General features: G+C 36.0%; 1 protein-coding gene across 1 annotated transcript; it reads left to right on the forward strand.

Annotated features, from left to right (window-relative positions):
* Positions 1 to 7: 7 nt before the first annotated feature.
* LOC127635085 (peroxisome biogenesis factor 2-like) lies at positions 8 to 17,248 on the forward strand. The gene is made up of 2 exons (XM_052114864.1): positions 8 to 243; positions 14,525 to 17,248. Exons 1-2 carry the CDS (start codon positions 240 to 242, stop codon positions 15,460 to 15,462), a joined length of 942 nt encoding a protein of 313 aa, XP_051970824.1. The 5' UTR covers positions 8 to 239; the 3' UTR covers positions 15,463 to 17,248.
* Positions 17,249 to 18,497: the final 1,249 nt, after the last annotated feature.

An 18,497-nucleotide genomic window follows, 5' to 3' on the forward strand; every position in this document is an offset into this window, starting at 1 on the left:
AGCGCACGATAGTTGGGTTGCATGAAGTGACTCCTCTCCCACATGCAGTTCGTAATTCATGTTTGCCTCGCTAAAATCAGATTTTAAAGCCACAAATTACGATTGGAGGCATGTGATCTACGGAGCAGAGGAAAATGCAATTTTCAATTGGCTCAACGGCTTTAAGGAGGGGTTAACTGAGATAACCCGGAAACGAAGGAAGAATCTCTCCTCGCAGACTCAAGACTGTCAGTCTCGCCATGGGTAATTATACAAAATATATCTGCTATACTCAAATCTAAAAAGGAATTCAGACATTGTGGGAAAACATATGAAATCTGTATATAGTTTAATGGAGCACAAGGTACTGTTTTCTCTCGCGTCTAATATCAGATTGTTATTGTGCTGGTTGACGCAATAAAGCCTCAGCTGACAAAAGTTATATTCAAAATTTCTCAATTTTCGGTTTGTATCACGATTTTAAGGTCACGGTTTCGGAATTGGTCTGTATTTGCTTTGTTCAGAAAAAAAGGTAGTTGCCTAATCCAAAGATTAATCTATTTGGTAAACATTTCACAACATTACAACAGTAGCCATAGTTTAACCATGGCATTTGTTGTAAAATCATCGTAACCACAATATAAAGATGATTACTGTCATGGTTACAATATATAGTACAATTATGGATACTATAAAGAAATGACAGTATTACTGTTATAAAACCATGGTTAATTCTATCAAAGCAATTATTTCTGCTCAGAAAACCATGGTGACATCAGTCTTGGTTAATACAATATTATTATAGTAAAACCATGGTTTATTTTTTGTCAGGGTCCTTAACTAAAAACAAAACAAAAAAAAATCTCTAATTACTAAATAAACATTTAACTTATTAGTGCAGATATTACACTACATGCATCAACAAGGTGCACTTCAATTTAATCTTAACATATATTAAATTATTTGGAAACTGTACAAAACTATAAAAGGAATAACCTTGCTATTAAAATGCATACGAGAAGGAATATTGTGATAACGCTACTGCTGGAGAATTGTAATAATACGTGGAAATCCCACATGAATTCCTTGTATGCGTAAAAAACGTACTTGTCAATAAAGCTTTTTCTGATTCTGATTCTGAATACCCCAAGCACTTTAGTTATTGTTTCATGTCTGTTTGAATTAGCACTGGAAGGGAGTGTGTGCCATTTCAGCTCACCTGCGGCTCTTTCCTTGGGTGATGTCGGCATAAAAGATTAATCATGTATCAATGTATTACTTTAACTGGGGGGTTGACCCATATGAAAAACAGGTGGAGCATATCCATCTACAGATCCATTCAGATACATTAGCGGAGGTTGGACGTGTCTGTTTGACACTTTGTTTTCTTGACCAAAACTTGTGCTCCAGATGCGTTATTAAACTTGAGATGAACCGACCACGGTGCCAGTGCTTCCCGAGCCATGGAGCCTATAAATAATAAATATATATATATATATATATATATAACACGCAATTGTACTCTGCAAAAGCCCAGGTTTGAATTAACTCTCAGAAGTGTTTAAAAAAAAAGAACATGTCAATTTTCTATTTATTTATTCAAATACATTAATAAACAGTCAAAATAAATGCATTTTTGTTCTCTAAATGTAGGTTAACTGTACTTTTGCATCATTCTTAATAAAAAGAAAAATATAGACAAAAAAAACTAGGATAAGATTTGTCTGCAAAAACTTTAAAATCTCTGAAATAGTGACATTTTTGCAACATACAGGACAGGTATAAACACTCAGCATATAATAGTTATCATGTTTATATTGTATCCTGTTATGTTTTTGTTGAGAAAAACAAGCATATCCACGAGCTCAGAAATGAATAGTGTTCATTTAACTTGAATCAGTTGTGTTCTCTTACATTTAAGCCTTCTTGTCTTTTTTAGCCTACATGTTTATATCACATTAGATGAAGTCGATTAGGTCAAGTTACTAGAACTATGTATAATGCGTTATAAATGTCAATTCTATTTTCTCATTCTTCGGTTACTGTCAAACAAGACTACAGAGGCAGCACACAGTATGAAACTAATCCATTTATTGGAAAGAAGTTCTGAAGTCATGCCACATTCAAAGCTTAAGGGAATACAGGTTCAATATAAGTTGAGCTCAATCGAAAGCATTTGTGTCATTGTTGATTACCACAACTATTTTGATTCATCCTTTTCTTTAAGTGAAGCACTTACAGTGGAAGTATATGGGGCCAATTTCTGGAGTGTTTAAAAACACTTAAACCCGTATAAGTTCTACTAACTTAAAAAAATATTGACTGAATTTACTAAAACTGATTGCCTTTACTTTTACAATTATCTTTTCTCAGAAACTATAAATTAAAAATAATTTTGTTCAAATAAAAATATGCAATTACTAATGTTTATTTGAATTATCCTCAAATAAAAATAAAAAAGTTCCCCAAACTTAATATTATACAACTTAAAAATATATATGTTTTTGAAATCATGAATATGCATTTTTTTTTAAGCCATATTAATTTAATAATTAAACCAAATACACTGGTGGCCAACATTTTGGAATAACGTACAGATTTTGCTATTATGGAAAGAAATTGGTACTTTTATTTACCAAAGTGGCATTCAACTGATTACAATAGTCAGGACATAAATAATGTGAAAAACTACTATTACAAGTTGAAAAAAAAAATCAGAACTTTTAGTTTAACTACTTCATCCATGTGCAGTAATGACAGCTTTGCAGATCCTTGACATTCTAGCAGTCAGTTTTAAAAAGAAATCTGAAAAGTCTGGGCAGGTGGGTGATTACTTTCAAGAATAATACAATTGGTGGGCCTGGGTAGCTCAGCAAGTAAAGATGCTGACTACCACACCTGGATCCAGGGCGTGCCGAGTGACTCCAGCCAGGCTTCCTAAGCAACCATTTGGCCCGGTTGCTAGGGTGGGTAGAGTCACATTGGGATAACCTCCTCGTGGTCGCTATAATGTGGCTCTCGGTGGGGCACGTGGCACGTTGTGCGTGGATGCTACGGAGAATAGCGAATAGTCTCCACGCGCTAAGTCACCACGGTAACATGCTCAACAAGCCACGTGATAAGATGCACAGATTGACTGTCTCCGATGTGGAGGCAACTGAGATTTGTCCTCCACCACCCGGATTGAGGAGAGAGCCACCATGAAGACTTTGAGCACATTGGGAATTGGGCATGCCAAATTGGATAGAAAACAGGAGAAAAAAGAACAATGACATTTCCAGATTCTAGTGAATTGCAGCATCTGTGAGTTCTCTGACCATTGTTAACGGGGCAGCTGGTGAATATCCAACATTTGGCTCTTAATCTTTAGCCCTGAAATGCAGAAATAGAAAAACGTGGCAAAATACACACCTACATAAAAGAATAGTTTGCACAAAAATTGTCATTATTTACTCACTTTTTTCTTCTACTGTCCTTTAAAAGGATACTTCCCCCAAAAATGAAAATTCTCTCATCATTTACTCACCCTCATGCCATCCCAGATGTTTATGACTTACTTTCTTCTGCAGAACACATCTAGAAAAATATCTCCGTTCTGTAAGCCCATACGATGCACGTTAAAAGGTGTCAGAGCTGAAATACTCTTATAAATATTTGTTTGTGATCTGCAGATGAAAGTCATATACATCTGATATGGCATGAGGGTAAGTAAATAATGAAAGAATTAACATTTTTGGGTGAGGTACACCTTTAAGTTTCAAAAACGGTTAAATTATTTAGAAATGTGTGAATAAAGTAATTTACACCGCATGTTTTGAATAATCTTGAGGCGTCTTCTCTCAGCAGCACAGGAAGTGTGTGGACACTATGTTGAACCTGAAAGTACATTTTTAATCTAGTGTTTCATGTTTAACATGTTGAATGTGTTATTCAGCCTAAACATTGTGAATTATCCAAAACCCAACCCAAAATCATAGTTTTGTAACATTCACAAAAAGTCTGAAGATAGGAAAGCACAGGCCAAGATGGCATCTGTTGGCGATTTGGCTCTTTCCAAGCAGATTTTTGGGGAAAATCTGCAGGATTTTGTCGATGGAATTTAAACATGGTAAAATGTGTTAAATGAACCTGACTGGAGAATACTGTACTTTTAATGGTTGCTAAAAGCATCACACAGTTAGCCAAACTATTAAAAAAAAAAAACATGAACGTGACTGGGAATTTTTAGAACATTTAAGAAATGTTCTTAAGAAAGCATATTCTTCATGCGCAGATTTTGTCTGAGCTTATCACAAACATATTAGAACCTTTCAGTACACTCACCATTAATGGGATAGTTTACCCCAAAATGTTCTCATAATTTTCACACCCTCAAGCCACCCCAGATGTGTATGACATTCTCCTGCAAAACACAAACAATGATTTTTATAAGAATATCTCAGCTCTGTAGGTTAATTGAATGGGGACCAAAATGTAAGCTCCAAAAAGCACATAAAGGCAAGATAAAAGGTAATCCATACGACTCCAGTATAAATCTATATTTTTTTAAGTGATCCAGTTGGTAGGTGAGAATTGACCAAATTATGAATTTTTTTTTCAGTATAATCATACATATCTGGGATGGCATGAGGGTGAGTAAATGATGAGAGAATTTTGGTTAATATGTCTTCTGAAGCTATAGTAAAAAAAGGACTTAAATATTGATCTGTTTCTCACCCACACTTCTATCTCTTCTGAATATATGGATTAAACCACTTTACTGTTTTATGGATTACTTTTATGCTGCCTTTATGTGCTTTTTGGAGCTTTAAAATGTTGGTATCCATTCACTTGCATTGTATGGACCAACAGAGCTGAGATATTCTTCTAAAAATCTTGTGTACGGGAGAAAAAAGTCATAGACTTTGGGATGACATCAGGGTCAGTAAATGAGAGGTTTTATTTTTTAGTAAACTATACCTTTTAGTTTGGGACAAGCTTGAATAATTCTGTATAAAATCCAGGTATGTTGAACCACAGAACAGCATTAAACAACTAAGACCACAATAATACCTTTAAGTAACGAATCAAGAGAATCTCAGCAAGTTCACCAGAAGTCTTTTCCGACTCCAATGACTTCTGATGAGAAATAAAGTCATCAGCGAACTGTGCTAATGAACTTCTGCATACTTGTGTTTGGTAGATTTTGGTTTGTAAAGCGCTACTCGGCAAACACCTGAAACAGAGAGATAAAAAAAGGCTGGTTAAATTCACGTTGGATTGAAATATATCCCTACAAATGATCAAACTTGTGCATGTACACAACAGTTTATGTTGCCAATTTAGATCAAATAAAGGAATATAGTAAACAAACACACACGTTACTTACCTCGGAAACTTGTACCATGCAAACAACAAAATACATCCACCTTGTTCAAACAAGGGTGGGAAACTAGTCCAAACAAGTCCTTTGAGCCCTCAATATTCTTTAGGCTAGAATGGGGAGCAAAACAAATAGTATATAATCTATCAGTTAATTACACAACAGTAACCTTAAACTTAATTTAATTTAAAGAATCACAGGCTAACTCCACTAAATAAAATGTCCTCATTGTTAAAATGCTAGTAAATGTAGAAATTGTACCTATGTAGATCCACCGAGGAGCTGCTTAGATAAGCACACGCTGCTTTGAAATAATACCATGTAGATGGACAAACACTCTTTAGATAACTGTCGCTGTTCGTTTTGTATTCTACATATCCTAAAATATCATCATTAAACCGAAGTTAACCAGCAACTTGCTGAATGTCTCCTTCCAACATTAAGAACTGTTTGGGATATTTATGAAAATACATCTAAATGTTATATTTGTGTAGTTCCCATATTACAAAAATAATAACAGATGTTATGATTGACCATAAGATTACTTTCTTTTGAATCCACTCGGACAGCAGCGAACATGTTGATGGAGGAAAAGTGCATGCTCAGAAACAGCATGTGTTTGAACAGAAGTATATATTCCTTCTCCAAAATAAAACTCCTCTAATTAGAAGCTGCATGCACGTAAACCTTAAATACATGCAAACTGTTTTTTTTTGTTGTTTTTTTTAAAGTAGATATTATATCCAAATTAATATGAATGACAATAAATGTGTCTCTACGAGCTCATTTATTTACATTTTAATGTAGTTGCTTTGCTTTGCACATCACATAGAAATGTTAATTGATTCTTTCAATACACAGTAAATTAATTTTGTTTATTCAGGCCAAATCCTTTTTTATTGGCGTTATGTTGTATTTTGTAATGATAGTGACAGGGGAATGTAGTGATGGGTAATTTATGCTTGATTTACATGTCATTTAAATGTAAGGATGCATAAAACACAGTTATTTACTTATTTTAATTTAACTTATGGGTTTACACAGGTTTTTATAACATGAAATGCACTTATTTAACAATAAAATCTTTAAAATTAATACAAATGTATTGATAAAGTGAAAGTCAAAATCTGATAAAATTCTCTAGGAGTTTTTTTTTTTTCATTTTATGTATGTAAAGTAGTGGTTAAGTTATGCAAAATGACAAAATATTTCTTTCTTTAGTCAGATATTTTCTTGCAATTATAAATTTTTAAATGTATTTATATGTATTTGACAGTGATATATCACCATGACAAAAGCAATTGTTTGTAAAATTAGATAAAATAATGCTACTTTTGTCAATAAAGGACTTTAAATTGTAACTGTAGTGGAATACAGTTACTTATATTTTGTATTAATAATCCTGTTACATGTATTCTGTTATTCCCCAACCCTGTGTGTGTGTGTGTGTGTGTGTGTATATATATATATATATATATATATATATATATATATATATATATATATATATATATATATATATATATATATATACTATCTGACAGCAAAGGAAAATGTTAATGAACCCCTATTACTACTTCTAAATAACTTCTTAATAGATTAGATCTATTTCGTGAAAGAAAATTCAAGGTTTATACAAGTTAAGATCAAGCAACATCATTTGTGGCATAATTTTGATTACCACAAAACTTAACTGATATCTCCCTCCTTATCTTTTTTAAAAAGAAAAGCACAAATCTTGGTTACAGTGTGGCACTTACAATGGATGTGAATGGGGGCTAATTTCTGAATGTTAAAATACTCACTTTTTCAAAATGATAGCCACAAGACATACATAATATGCATATAAACATGATTTAAGTATGATAATATTACTAACTAACCTTTTCTGTGTCAAGTTCTAGCCAATTTTACAACTTTGTTGCCATGACGATGTAATGCCAATAAACCCTAAAATGACTCAGATAAAACATGAGTTTTAACAGAATAATTAAAGTGCTTTTTATAAAATTATAAGCTTTGCATTTCTGCCTTTTTAAACTCCCCAAAAATTGGCCACTTTCACTTCCATTGTAAGTGCCTCACTGTAACCCTGATTTTTGCTTTTACTAAAGGAAGGATGACTCAAAATTCATTTTTGTGTTAATCAACAATATGCCACAAATGCTGTCGATTGAGCTTAACTTGTTTTGAACCCGAAATATTCCTTTAACAATAATCATGTCATATTTTCACTTTGCTTTGAAGTTATTTTCTTCACTTTTCCATTAAAAACTTTTTAACCACAGTGTCTGCCAAAATACAATAGTTAATGCAGGATGGTATTTGATATTGGCCTCTGCTGTTATAAAAAATTAAATAAAGAAATAAGTATAATATATAGAATAAATAAAATTACTGAAATATTCTGAAGCCTTTCTTATACCGTTTGAAAAAGATCTGATTATAATTTAATAGGAATTAAAGTAGTAAGTAAATAAATAAAACTGTAGTAACTAATGAAGCTAGGCTGAAACTGTGGTTACCATGGTAAATTTTAAGTTTTAAAATGATCGGAGATGCTGTCATCATGCAGAATTAGGACGTCTGATTGCTGTTGATTTGATTGAGCTCTAAGTGGCCCATATAGCACACTTAACATAATGAATAGAGTTAAAGTCAGACTGCAGTATGATCTCAGTCCAGGTCAAAAGGTTGTCTATAGATTTGTGGCAGTGTCGCATTTAAATGGATTAAGATTTTCAAAAGCAGGCTATATTATTGTTGTGTTTTGCCGATGTGTTTAGAACTGAGCTTGAGTCTTTATCCCATTTGTGGGTAAAATGTTTACCAAGTTCCTCCATCTATATAAACAGAGAGCCTTTTAATATTGCATTACATGACTGTGCTGGGCCAAATCTGGATGAGGGTGAGAGGAAAAACAATTCTCAAACAAAAACAGTTTAACTCAGGGCAGTGTTTCAAGATGTGTTATACTATATGGATGGTGTGTTTTGCTACTGCTGCTTCTAGTCAAATGATACATTTTTACAAGAACACAGCTATTAAATGCTTTTTATGCAAATGCGTTATGTGATATATAGGTGATGAAAAATTGCAGGATTAATGTATTGAAACCAAGATCAAAACTGGACTGCCCTAAATATGATTCTTAACAATTTTCTCATATATTAACTGTTCTCTACAGTCATTACTGCTGCCTCTGTCTTTAAATGTTTCATGAGTTTTTTTTACTTAGTACTTAAGGCTTTAAAACTTCCACCTTCATACTCACAAAATCAATACATTATTTTAATTAACATTTTGAGCAAACAAGATTAAGCAAGGCATAGCTTTGTGTCAGACTTGTTTTAAAAGATGTTTCTTGGATATTAAGTTTTGTTAGGCTGTGGCTCTTGCGATTCATTTGTAATTAGGGCAACGGGGCAGTCTGATGAGACATTAGGCCAGACCTTGAATCCAGAGTGCTTTTGCAGACATTCATATTTTATGATACAGCAGTAGAACAATTAGAACAGTCACAGGATGGGTATTTTAGCAGTCCTGTAATCCCATTTCAGGATGACATCACCTTGTAGATTCAGAAATTCTACATCCCCATCAGTTTTCTTAATAAAATGGATATGATGAGTTAAAAGTGGAATGCAAAACTAGGAGACTTCTGTCAACCGATGAGCATCAGGGCTATGTAACTTTAATCACACATATAATTATATAGAGCAGGGGTGTCCAAACTACGGCCTGCGGGTCCAGTTTTTATTGGCCCGCGGCAAATTCTGAAAATATAATTGAATATGGCCCACACAAGAAGCTTGAGCTCAACTCTGTTGCACTTCTCAGTTTCAACACTAGATGGAGCCAGGCAGCCAGCCACAGAAACGGTGCTTCTCAACCGTTACCGCTAGAAAAACTTTTACCGCGAGTCACCAGAAATGGCAGCACCCAAGAAACGAAAAATAGCAAGTGAGTGTAGAAGATTTCAAACACGGTGGGAAAATGAATATTTTTTCAAAGAAATCAACGGAAAGTGTGTCTGTTTGATTTGCAATGAAGATGTTGCTGTGATGAAAGACTATAATGTCCGTCGGCACTATGAAACCAAACATCAGAGCTACACATCGTACACCGGTGCCGAACGAACACAGAAAGTCAAGCAAAGCAAATGGCAGCTAGTCTGCAAGCTCAACAACAGTTTTTTTTCCGTGCTAACAAAATACAGGAAAACGCCACAACAGCAAGCTATGAAGTCGCTAAACTTATTGCCCAGCACGGCAAACCGTTCTCAGACGGTGGTTTCATAAAGCAGTGCCTCATCAAAGTCACAGAAATAATGTGCCCGGAGAAAGTGCAGGATTTCAACAACGTGAGCTTATCCAGAAATACAGTGGTGCGGAGAATCGAGGACTTGTCAGCTAACGTGAAACTTCAGCTGAGAGACAAAGCTGGTGCTTTTGATTTTTACACGATAGCATGCGATGAGAGTACATATAGGTGAGTTACAATGTTACGACCACCTGTGCCACCTGCAGGCCTGTCGTTCCAGTGCACGGGCAGTGCAGTTCCAGTTATTAACCTGACTCTTTGCAAACGCACACAACTGACATTGTATTTGAGTCATACCACACTTTTTACTTTAATAATAAACAGTTCTTTATTCATTTTAAAACCTAAACTGTTTGTTCCTGTTCCTTTTTATGTTGAGACCTTGAGTAACAAGCCAGGTCGTAAAAACGCAGTATTCATGTGTCAATATAGTGTGTAGCCCGGCCCTTTGTTTATTTTTCTGTATTTGGCCCTCACTAAAAAAAGTTTGGACACCCCTGATATAGAGGAAGCGTAAGACTTAAAGGTGAACTCAGTAATTTATGTATGTTGAAGTCGCTTACATTGGCTTTCACTGACACCTAGTGCCCTGGATGCTGCATCTTTCAAACACATTCGTTTTCAGTTACAAATGCCATTGTAGAAATCCACACCATATAGTATAAAAGGGATTTTATAAGGTTACTGATATGACTGAACTCTTCATCTCACATGAGTGGTCATGATTTGCAGTGACAACTTGCTTTACAGGAGTTTAGATGTTACGCTAAAGAGAATAAGGGTGTGTTCACACTTGGCAGATTTGGTTTGATTAAAACGAACTCTGGTGCGATTGCTCTGATAGTGCGGTTCATTTGAACAAGTGTGAACGCTGTCACCCGAACCTTGGTTCGCACCAAATAAGCGGACCGAGACCGCCGGAATAGTCGGTCTCGGTCTGCTTCCAAACAAACTCTGGTGCGGTTCGATTGATATATGAATGCAACATGGACCAAAGACGTCTAAACGGACCAAAAACAGGAAGTAATTTCCCTAATACTGACCTCAAGCATACCTGGTTCTTCTCATCATAGGAGTTATGTTGCCCATTACGGTTCAGTACAGGTGTCGGAACCGCCGTCAGCCATCCTTCCAGCATATATTCATTTGTGTGTACAATGGAGGAATTTCTGGATCTGTTTTGACTCGACACATTTTATTAGCACTTCTTTTGTTCTCAGCTGGTAAAAATACCCCCATATATACATATATAAATATTAGGGATGCACCGATCCGATACCTGGATCAGTATCGGCTCTGATACTAAAGCTTTTAGATGGATCGGGTATCGGTCCGACGAGCCTGATCCATTTCCGATACTGTGTGTTGGACATGTTCGTTACTGTCAAGCTCAAAAAATTACATAAAAGAACCATAAAAACACATAGTACATATGACTCAAGCATTTTATTCAAAGCCATTTGAAGATGTGCGATAGCTCTGTGAATCACAAAAGGCTGTGTTTTATGAGTAAATATATCAAATTCTCACACAGCTCTAGCGCGTCAGTGAATGGCGCTGCTCTGTTTACACACACTCACGGCTATTTTTAGCCTTCACGCGGCGTGCAATAGTTGAGCGCTACTCGCGAACAACATCTCAGATGTAGATGCTCAAAAGTTCGGTTCACTTATAATATGCATTTAGAACGGCACTGGGTGTGCTTTTTTTTACCAGAATATGAATAAGAAGTGAATTAATCTACTGTGAACTTGGCTACAAACAGACACGCATACAGGACTTCCTGGAGAGTTCAGAATGTCAAAATAAAAGCGTGAGGGTTTAAAAGTTAAAGGTGCATGATTGAGATATATTACTATTATAATATATTATTATTTGTTTACAAATGATAATAAATATTTAAGTTGAATGGGTTCCAAAAAAATTACTGTGTGAATGAAAAGTGAGCTGATATCTTACAAATAAATTTAACAAAAAAGATCTGAATCATTTAAAGTCCAGATACAAGTTGAATTGTTTTTGCACAAAAAAAAACAACAACAAAAAAAACAGCTTTTCTACTGATCACTTATACTGGAATTACTGTTCATTTTGCTAATAAAATTGTTCTTAATAAGCTACACATTTATATTGCAATAATATGTAGTTAGAGGTTTGTGTTTCTTTAAATATTAAAGAGTACTCCCAATTAGTTCCACACAATAATGTACAAATATTCTGAACTGATTATGCAAAAAAAAACAATACTGGTATCGGATCAGTATTTTCCGATACTGACATTTCCGATTACGGAATCGGATGACAAAAAGTGGTATTAGTGCTTCCCTAATAAAGATATAAATATAACTAGCGCATTTCCCCAGCAGCCAGCATTGTTTTGGATGATCGTCAAGTTCCGTCAAAAAATATACGTCATAAAAGCTGTCAAATCAGGTTGTGACATTTTCAGATGCCTTTGGTTTTGTATCATTAGGTTCGGTGTTAAAAACACTAATCGAACCAGGTCTAAATGTATAATTTTCTTTTTTGGTCCAGACCAAGAGAACCAAACTACAAGTGTGAACACACCCTTAAATCCCTTTGGCCACCCAATTAAGTCCATATATATATATATTATATAAAAAAAAATATACCTTTATTTTTTTTATAACTGTTAATGTATTCATTGCAATTTAGAATATACGAGTCAAAAGTTGAATTGGCAAATTAACATGAATTTCAGAATTGCTTAGCATTTTTAATGTCCTGCTTTTACTTTAAAGATCGCAAAAATTTGATCTGGCATGATGTCCACTGTTATGTGCAAAATCTGGTGATCCATGTTATCCCAGCATGGTCTGAGAATGTTTCAAAGCGCATATTTAATGGAAGTAAAGAAATATGTAATTGTAAAGAAATATGTCATTTTGTACAAAATGAGTAAACTTATTTAATTGAACAAATTTGCAAATTTTATTAGTGACCTAGAAATAATAGAGAATCTTAAATTAAAATCTTTCAAATTCCAACAATAATTTTATTTCCAGATTTAGATTTTGAATCCCAGATTCAAAGAAAGTATTGGCCTCCTAAAAATCCACTGGCTGCAGGAATTCCATGGCCTACTGCCTTGTAATGATTAAGCCCAAGGTGACTCTGTGACCCAGCTTATCAGTTGCAGAACTGCAAGCCTGAGCCTCCAGTGGGCTGCCTCAGGAGAACATGTTTTATAGCCTGTGGTGGTGTCAGGCATTTGTCATTTAATGCTGCTTGACTCTGCCGATATAACCTTATATGCGTGTTCCACATCCATTTTGCAGACTGAAGATGGGCTCCATTTTCTAGGAAATTCAGCTTATTTGTTGCAGTGGGGTTGATTTCACATCATAAATAACAAAGTAGCCATATTCTTTTGAAATGGTAACACTGTAATAAGGTTGTATATGTTAACATTAGTTAATGCATTCGGTATCATGAACGAACCATGACCAATGACCAGTTGTTTTCAGCATTAATTAAACTCTGTAAATTATAAATATACTATTATTCATTTATTTAAATATACATGTATTTTTTTTTTTTACCAGACTATATTCTTTTTGGCAATTTACAGTAAAAAAAAAATGTCCTTGCGACAATCCATGAGTTAACCTCAAAGTAAACGTGTAATTCTCAGTGAATTTGTATGAAACACAGCGCTCTATTTAGGCCAGGTCTTCTGAGAACAGTAGAGGTAAACACAGCCATTGATTACGAATTTGGCAGATTACATAAGAATCATAGATTTTCAGATCTCTGGTTAAAGCCCTGTACATTCAAATGCTTAATTTTTATAGGCAGCTACATTGACAAAAGTGTCTTGTTGTTATATATTTGGCAAGTCTGAGAGAGCATGTCAATAGTAATCCTGATATTGATAGCAGGCCTATAAGACATGTTACTTGCCCGAGCTAACATCTGTGTGATCCTCTACATCATAATTACATTACTATTGACAGGCCCTTGACAATAGTCACATTACTATTGATAGGTTGCTGTCAATATTATGTTCTCAAATAAAACATATTCATAACTTGTATACTGTTCAATAAAAGCATATGACGAGAAAATGGAAAAGCTGTATCCTCCAAGTGGCCTCACGTTTTGATTTTTCACATGGCCAAGTACCCAACTCCCCCGCCCCCTTTCTTTTGTTCCTTCGGCTAGTAGATCTGAACATATATGCAACCTATGAACAGGAGCTAAGGTCAAGTGTTTGACTGTATTAAGAAAGGATACATCGCTATAGTCCCCAACAGTTTTTTTTTTATGTTTTAAGGTAATCATTCAATTGGTTTTTCTGTTTCACGTTCATTCTTTCTTATTTTTTTCTTTGTCATAAACAGGTGAAATGCATTGGGCACAGTTGAATCTGACCTGAAATAAGAAAGATTTTTAGACATATCCTGAGATTTCTATAAGCCAGTTTATTGCAGATATTGTCCAAATCATATCAATGATACACAGAGGGCTAAGTGGTGGTCACCATGGCTCCTGGCTCTCATTTTTTACCCATTGCATTTAAAGTGATAAACTCGGCCTGATACAAAAGCATTCCATGAAAAATTGCCAAACGTCACAGTTCTTAGATCCCATATAAAAGCCGTCAAAGTAAAGTAGTTCCACATTGCGGATGTTTACCGCCTTTCCAAGCCTGTGCTGTTGGGATAATCTCCTGTGATGTGATTTGTCCTCCAACTGAATCTCGATAGGGAACAGCATAAGACCTACTGTGCCTCTGCCCTGCACAGCTAAAAGGGAATTTAGGATGGGTTTTACATGTGAAAAGTGATTTCAACTGAAATGCAAAAATGCATAACCATTCACTTCTTCTGCTTGTAGCTGGAGCTGGAGGTGACAAGCCTTTCGCAGAGGCCAGCCCAAGCCCTTTATCTCGGGTTTTGAGAATCAGTCAGCTGGATGCTTTTGAACTGGATGGTGCACTGGAACAGCTTGTTTGGTCACAGTTCACCCAATGTTTCCTGCATTTCAAGCCTGGGCTCTTAACCCCTGTGGAACCAGAACTGAAGGCCCTTCTCCAGCTTCTCTTGTGGAGGTTCACAGTCTACTCCAACAGTGCCACTGTGGGCCAGTCGCTGCTCAACATCCGGTACAAGAATGCTTTGATCTCGGGCCAAAAGTACAGGTCCATGAGCCGGCAACAGAAGCTCTGGTTTGCTCTTCTAACTGTAGGTGAAAAGTGGCTCAAAGAGCGCTCTCATAGCTTGTTCCTCAGCCACCCTGCAGAGTCCAACATGCACAAAGCCCGTAAAGCACTTGACATCATCTCAGGTCTCACCAAAGTGGCCAGCCTGGTCAACTTCCTTCTTTTCCTACAGAAAGGCACCTTTCCTACTCTGACAGAAAGGTTGTTGGGAGTACAACCTGTCTTCAGCCGACATCAAGGCCCACGGGACATCAACTTCCAGTTCCTGAACCGAGAGCTTTTGTGGCATGGCTTTGCAGAGTTCCTCATCTTCCTACTTCCTCTCATTAATGTGTGGAAACTGAAGGCCAGGGTCTCTTCCCTGTTCTCCCCTCTGAATGAGCTGAAAGGTGGAGACTGTTCAGAGGAGACCTACTGCACAGTGTGTGCCATTTGTGGGGAGTGGCCAACCATGCCCCATTCCATCGGCTGCAACCATATTTTCTGCTATTACTGCCTCAAGAGCCACACCATCGCAGATATCTACTTCACCTGCCCTAAATGTGGTGCAGAAACAGGGACTATAGAGCCAGTCAGACTTCAGATAGAGATGACTGTGTTGCGTCAGAGTTGAGTTCTCAGAGGAAGACTATGCCTCAAACAGACTGTTGATTGACTTGATCTCAAGTTTTCCCTCTGTATGTGTATTTCAAGCTGAACGTTTGAGTGTATCACAGAGATTGGTTGATGAAAGCATACGGCTCGTGCCTTTTTCTGAAATGAGAGTATTTGTCGCCATTAAATATGCAGAATTTTGTACAAAGCCTGACTAGAGACAAACTTGATGTAAAATTCTAAAACAACATAATTTGTGTCACTAATTTATTCACCCTCATTAAAGTTTGATCGAAACTGTGTATCAGAGGTCCACTTTTCTGCATTCTTGGATGGAGCGCCGAGCAAATGAATAAACATCCAAACAGCCCTTTGCTCAACTGCCTGCACGATCCAATTCCCCTCATCCCCTATGAAGTGAGAAATTTGCACAAGATCAAGGAGAGGCCATGATAGCACCAGGGGGGTGGTTGGGTTGGATGCAGATTGACAGACATCCCATCATAATCTCCTTGGCCCTTCTTAAGACACCAGTAAACTGGAACAAACCAGAGTAGGACCAATGCAAGTTTCAGGCATATTATGCACTAAGCGTAATAATGACTGCAAAAATGGTTATTTATTCTGCTGTTAACTCTCTCCAGTGAGCCATGCCTCAGGCCAAACAAACCCAAATGGACAAAGGCCTGCTGGAAACTCTAACACAACATTGCCTAAACTGCCCATTATGAAGGCTATCAGTCAGTTCTCTGGGCATGATGGGTCCTGTGTTTTGCTGGATTTTGTAAGTGCTGTGCTGAAGTTTACTGTGACAGAATTTACAACTGGGAATGTGGCACACGCCCTGTTGTAAGTTTATTCATGTATGGTCAAATACACAGGTCCACCAAGGAGTGTAGCTCTTACTAAATGCAATGCTATCCTAGTTTACGTATGCTCTGGGTTAACAAATGTTCAAAAGATGTTTGAATATGAAACCGTATATTTATAACTTTTGTGTTTGTTTTTCAAAGGATTAAAGGTATTAGCCGCCACTGTTTTGGAAATGTCCTCCAGTAATGGCTGCCTATTTAAAATGTACACAACATATGGTTCTGTATTTTTTTACACATAGATCGGGTCCAATCATTTAACATCTGTCCCTTTAGAGTTGGTTTATTTCAGAAATAAACATGCGTTTTAGGATCAAAAGCATCCAAAACATTATCTCGTAAAACATTTTATCTGATCAGATACACAAGATTATTGTATTATATTTTTTATGTCTGCACCAAAGAAAAGATTAATGAAATTTAAAGCAAGCGCTCATATGACCCTAGATTATTTTGACATTTGGTTCATGTTAATGGGTTATCTAAACTTATGAATTGGTAATTAGTTAACAACATTAGTTAACATGAATTAACGATGAACAATACTTTTACTGATTTTATTTATATTAGTTCATGCTAATTTCAACATACTCTAATCATTTTGGGCCCACTTTATATTAGGTGGCCTTAACTACTCTGTACCTAACCATTTAATACAATGCACTTATTATGTACATGTTGCGTTTTAATTGCTTTCATTTCATTATATTTGTAGTTACGCTGTTAGCTTTAACCATACCCTTACTCCTAAACCTACCTGTACCTCAACAGTAGCGAATGAGGGAATTTTACAGAACAGCATGTAGTTTCACAGTAAATGCATAGTCTTGTATGTATTTAAAGTTAGTACATAGTAGTTAGGGCACTTAATATAAATTATGACCTATTTTTTTAATCAATGCACTATGAATTAATATGAACAAAGATTAATAAATGCTGAAAAAAAAATATATACTGTTCATTTGTTTGCTCATGATAAATGTACTAATGTTAACACATGGGATCTTATTGTAAAGTGTAACCAATGATTTAAAGGGATAGTTCAATCAAAAATGAAAATTCTGTCATTTACGCACACTCGATTTAAACCTGTAGGACTTTCATCCATGGAACACAAAAGATGTCAGGCAGAATTCACCAATCACTGTTCCTGCTCATTACAAAATTATACATTCTTGATACTTTGATGTCAGGCATCAATTTCTCTGATTAACAGGTTTAAAATTAAAGTACTTTATTTTAGTCTGTGTAATACCATTACTTGGCTTTTGTAGCCATATATTGCTTAATTAAATAGTAACTTACAGTGAACTGAAAGACACTCTTTGAATGTTAGATATCTGGGTTTAAATACAATGTATGGGAGCTAGTTTGTGTGTCCATGTGCGAGTTATGAAAAGGAAAAAAGAAAACAAATGATAAAATAATACATCTGAGAAAAAGGGTTAAAGCAGTTCGTTGACATTTCTTGCCATACGCTCTAGACTTTTCACTAAATTTGATCAGCTAATGTTCATAGTTAAAAAGCAAATGTAACAGCTTCTGGACAAACTTATCGTCAGTAGCCAAAATATCTATGTTTCTTCACTGTTGGAAGGGCATGTGTACTCTAAAACAGGAATGTAGGGAATCAATGAGGTAAAAAAAAGGATATTATATAGATATCGACACCCACTGCTTTTTGCGTTACAGGATACCTTTAAAATGCATAATTGAACTAATGCATTGAAGAATCATCATAAAGCCCACAGAAGGGTTACGCTTAGGTCTTCTCCATCTCTCTGTCTCAAAGGGCTTCTCAATTCCGGGCCGATGCTAATGAATGCAAGTCTGGCACTGACATTATCTGCTGGTAACGTCTAAGGTGGAGGGAATGAGTTTGGCACGGTAAGTGATAGCTTCGCTGACTCCTGTGGAGAACTACAAAGATAGACTGCATACCTGGGAGGAAAAGCCAATACCTGTTTGCCTCCACAGGCCCTCCACTCATTGGCTGTGCTGGAATAGAGTGGTTTAAAGAGAGAATGAACGACAACAAGGAATTAAGGGGGATTATGGGCCAGTCTGCGCTGTAATGAGCCCGAGGTGAGGCGGTTTTCAGCTAAAGTCTGAGCAGGCCTCTCATTGATGTCTATTGCAAAAAATTGAAAATAATCTGCAGACATCCTTCCAGATCCTTCCC

This window comes from Xyrauchen texanus, chromosome 42 (genome assembly GCF_025860055.1).
Source record: "Xyrauchen texanus isolate HMW12.3.18 chromosome 42, RBS_HiC_50CHRs, whole genome shotgun sequence".
Lineage (NCBI taxonomy): Eukaryota > Metazoa > Chordata > Actinopteri > Cypriniformes > Catostomidae > Xyrauchen > Xyrauchen texanus.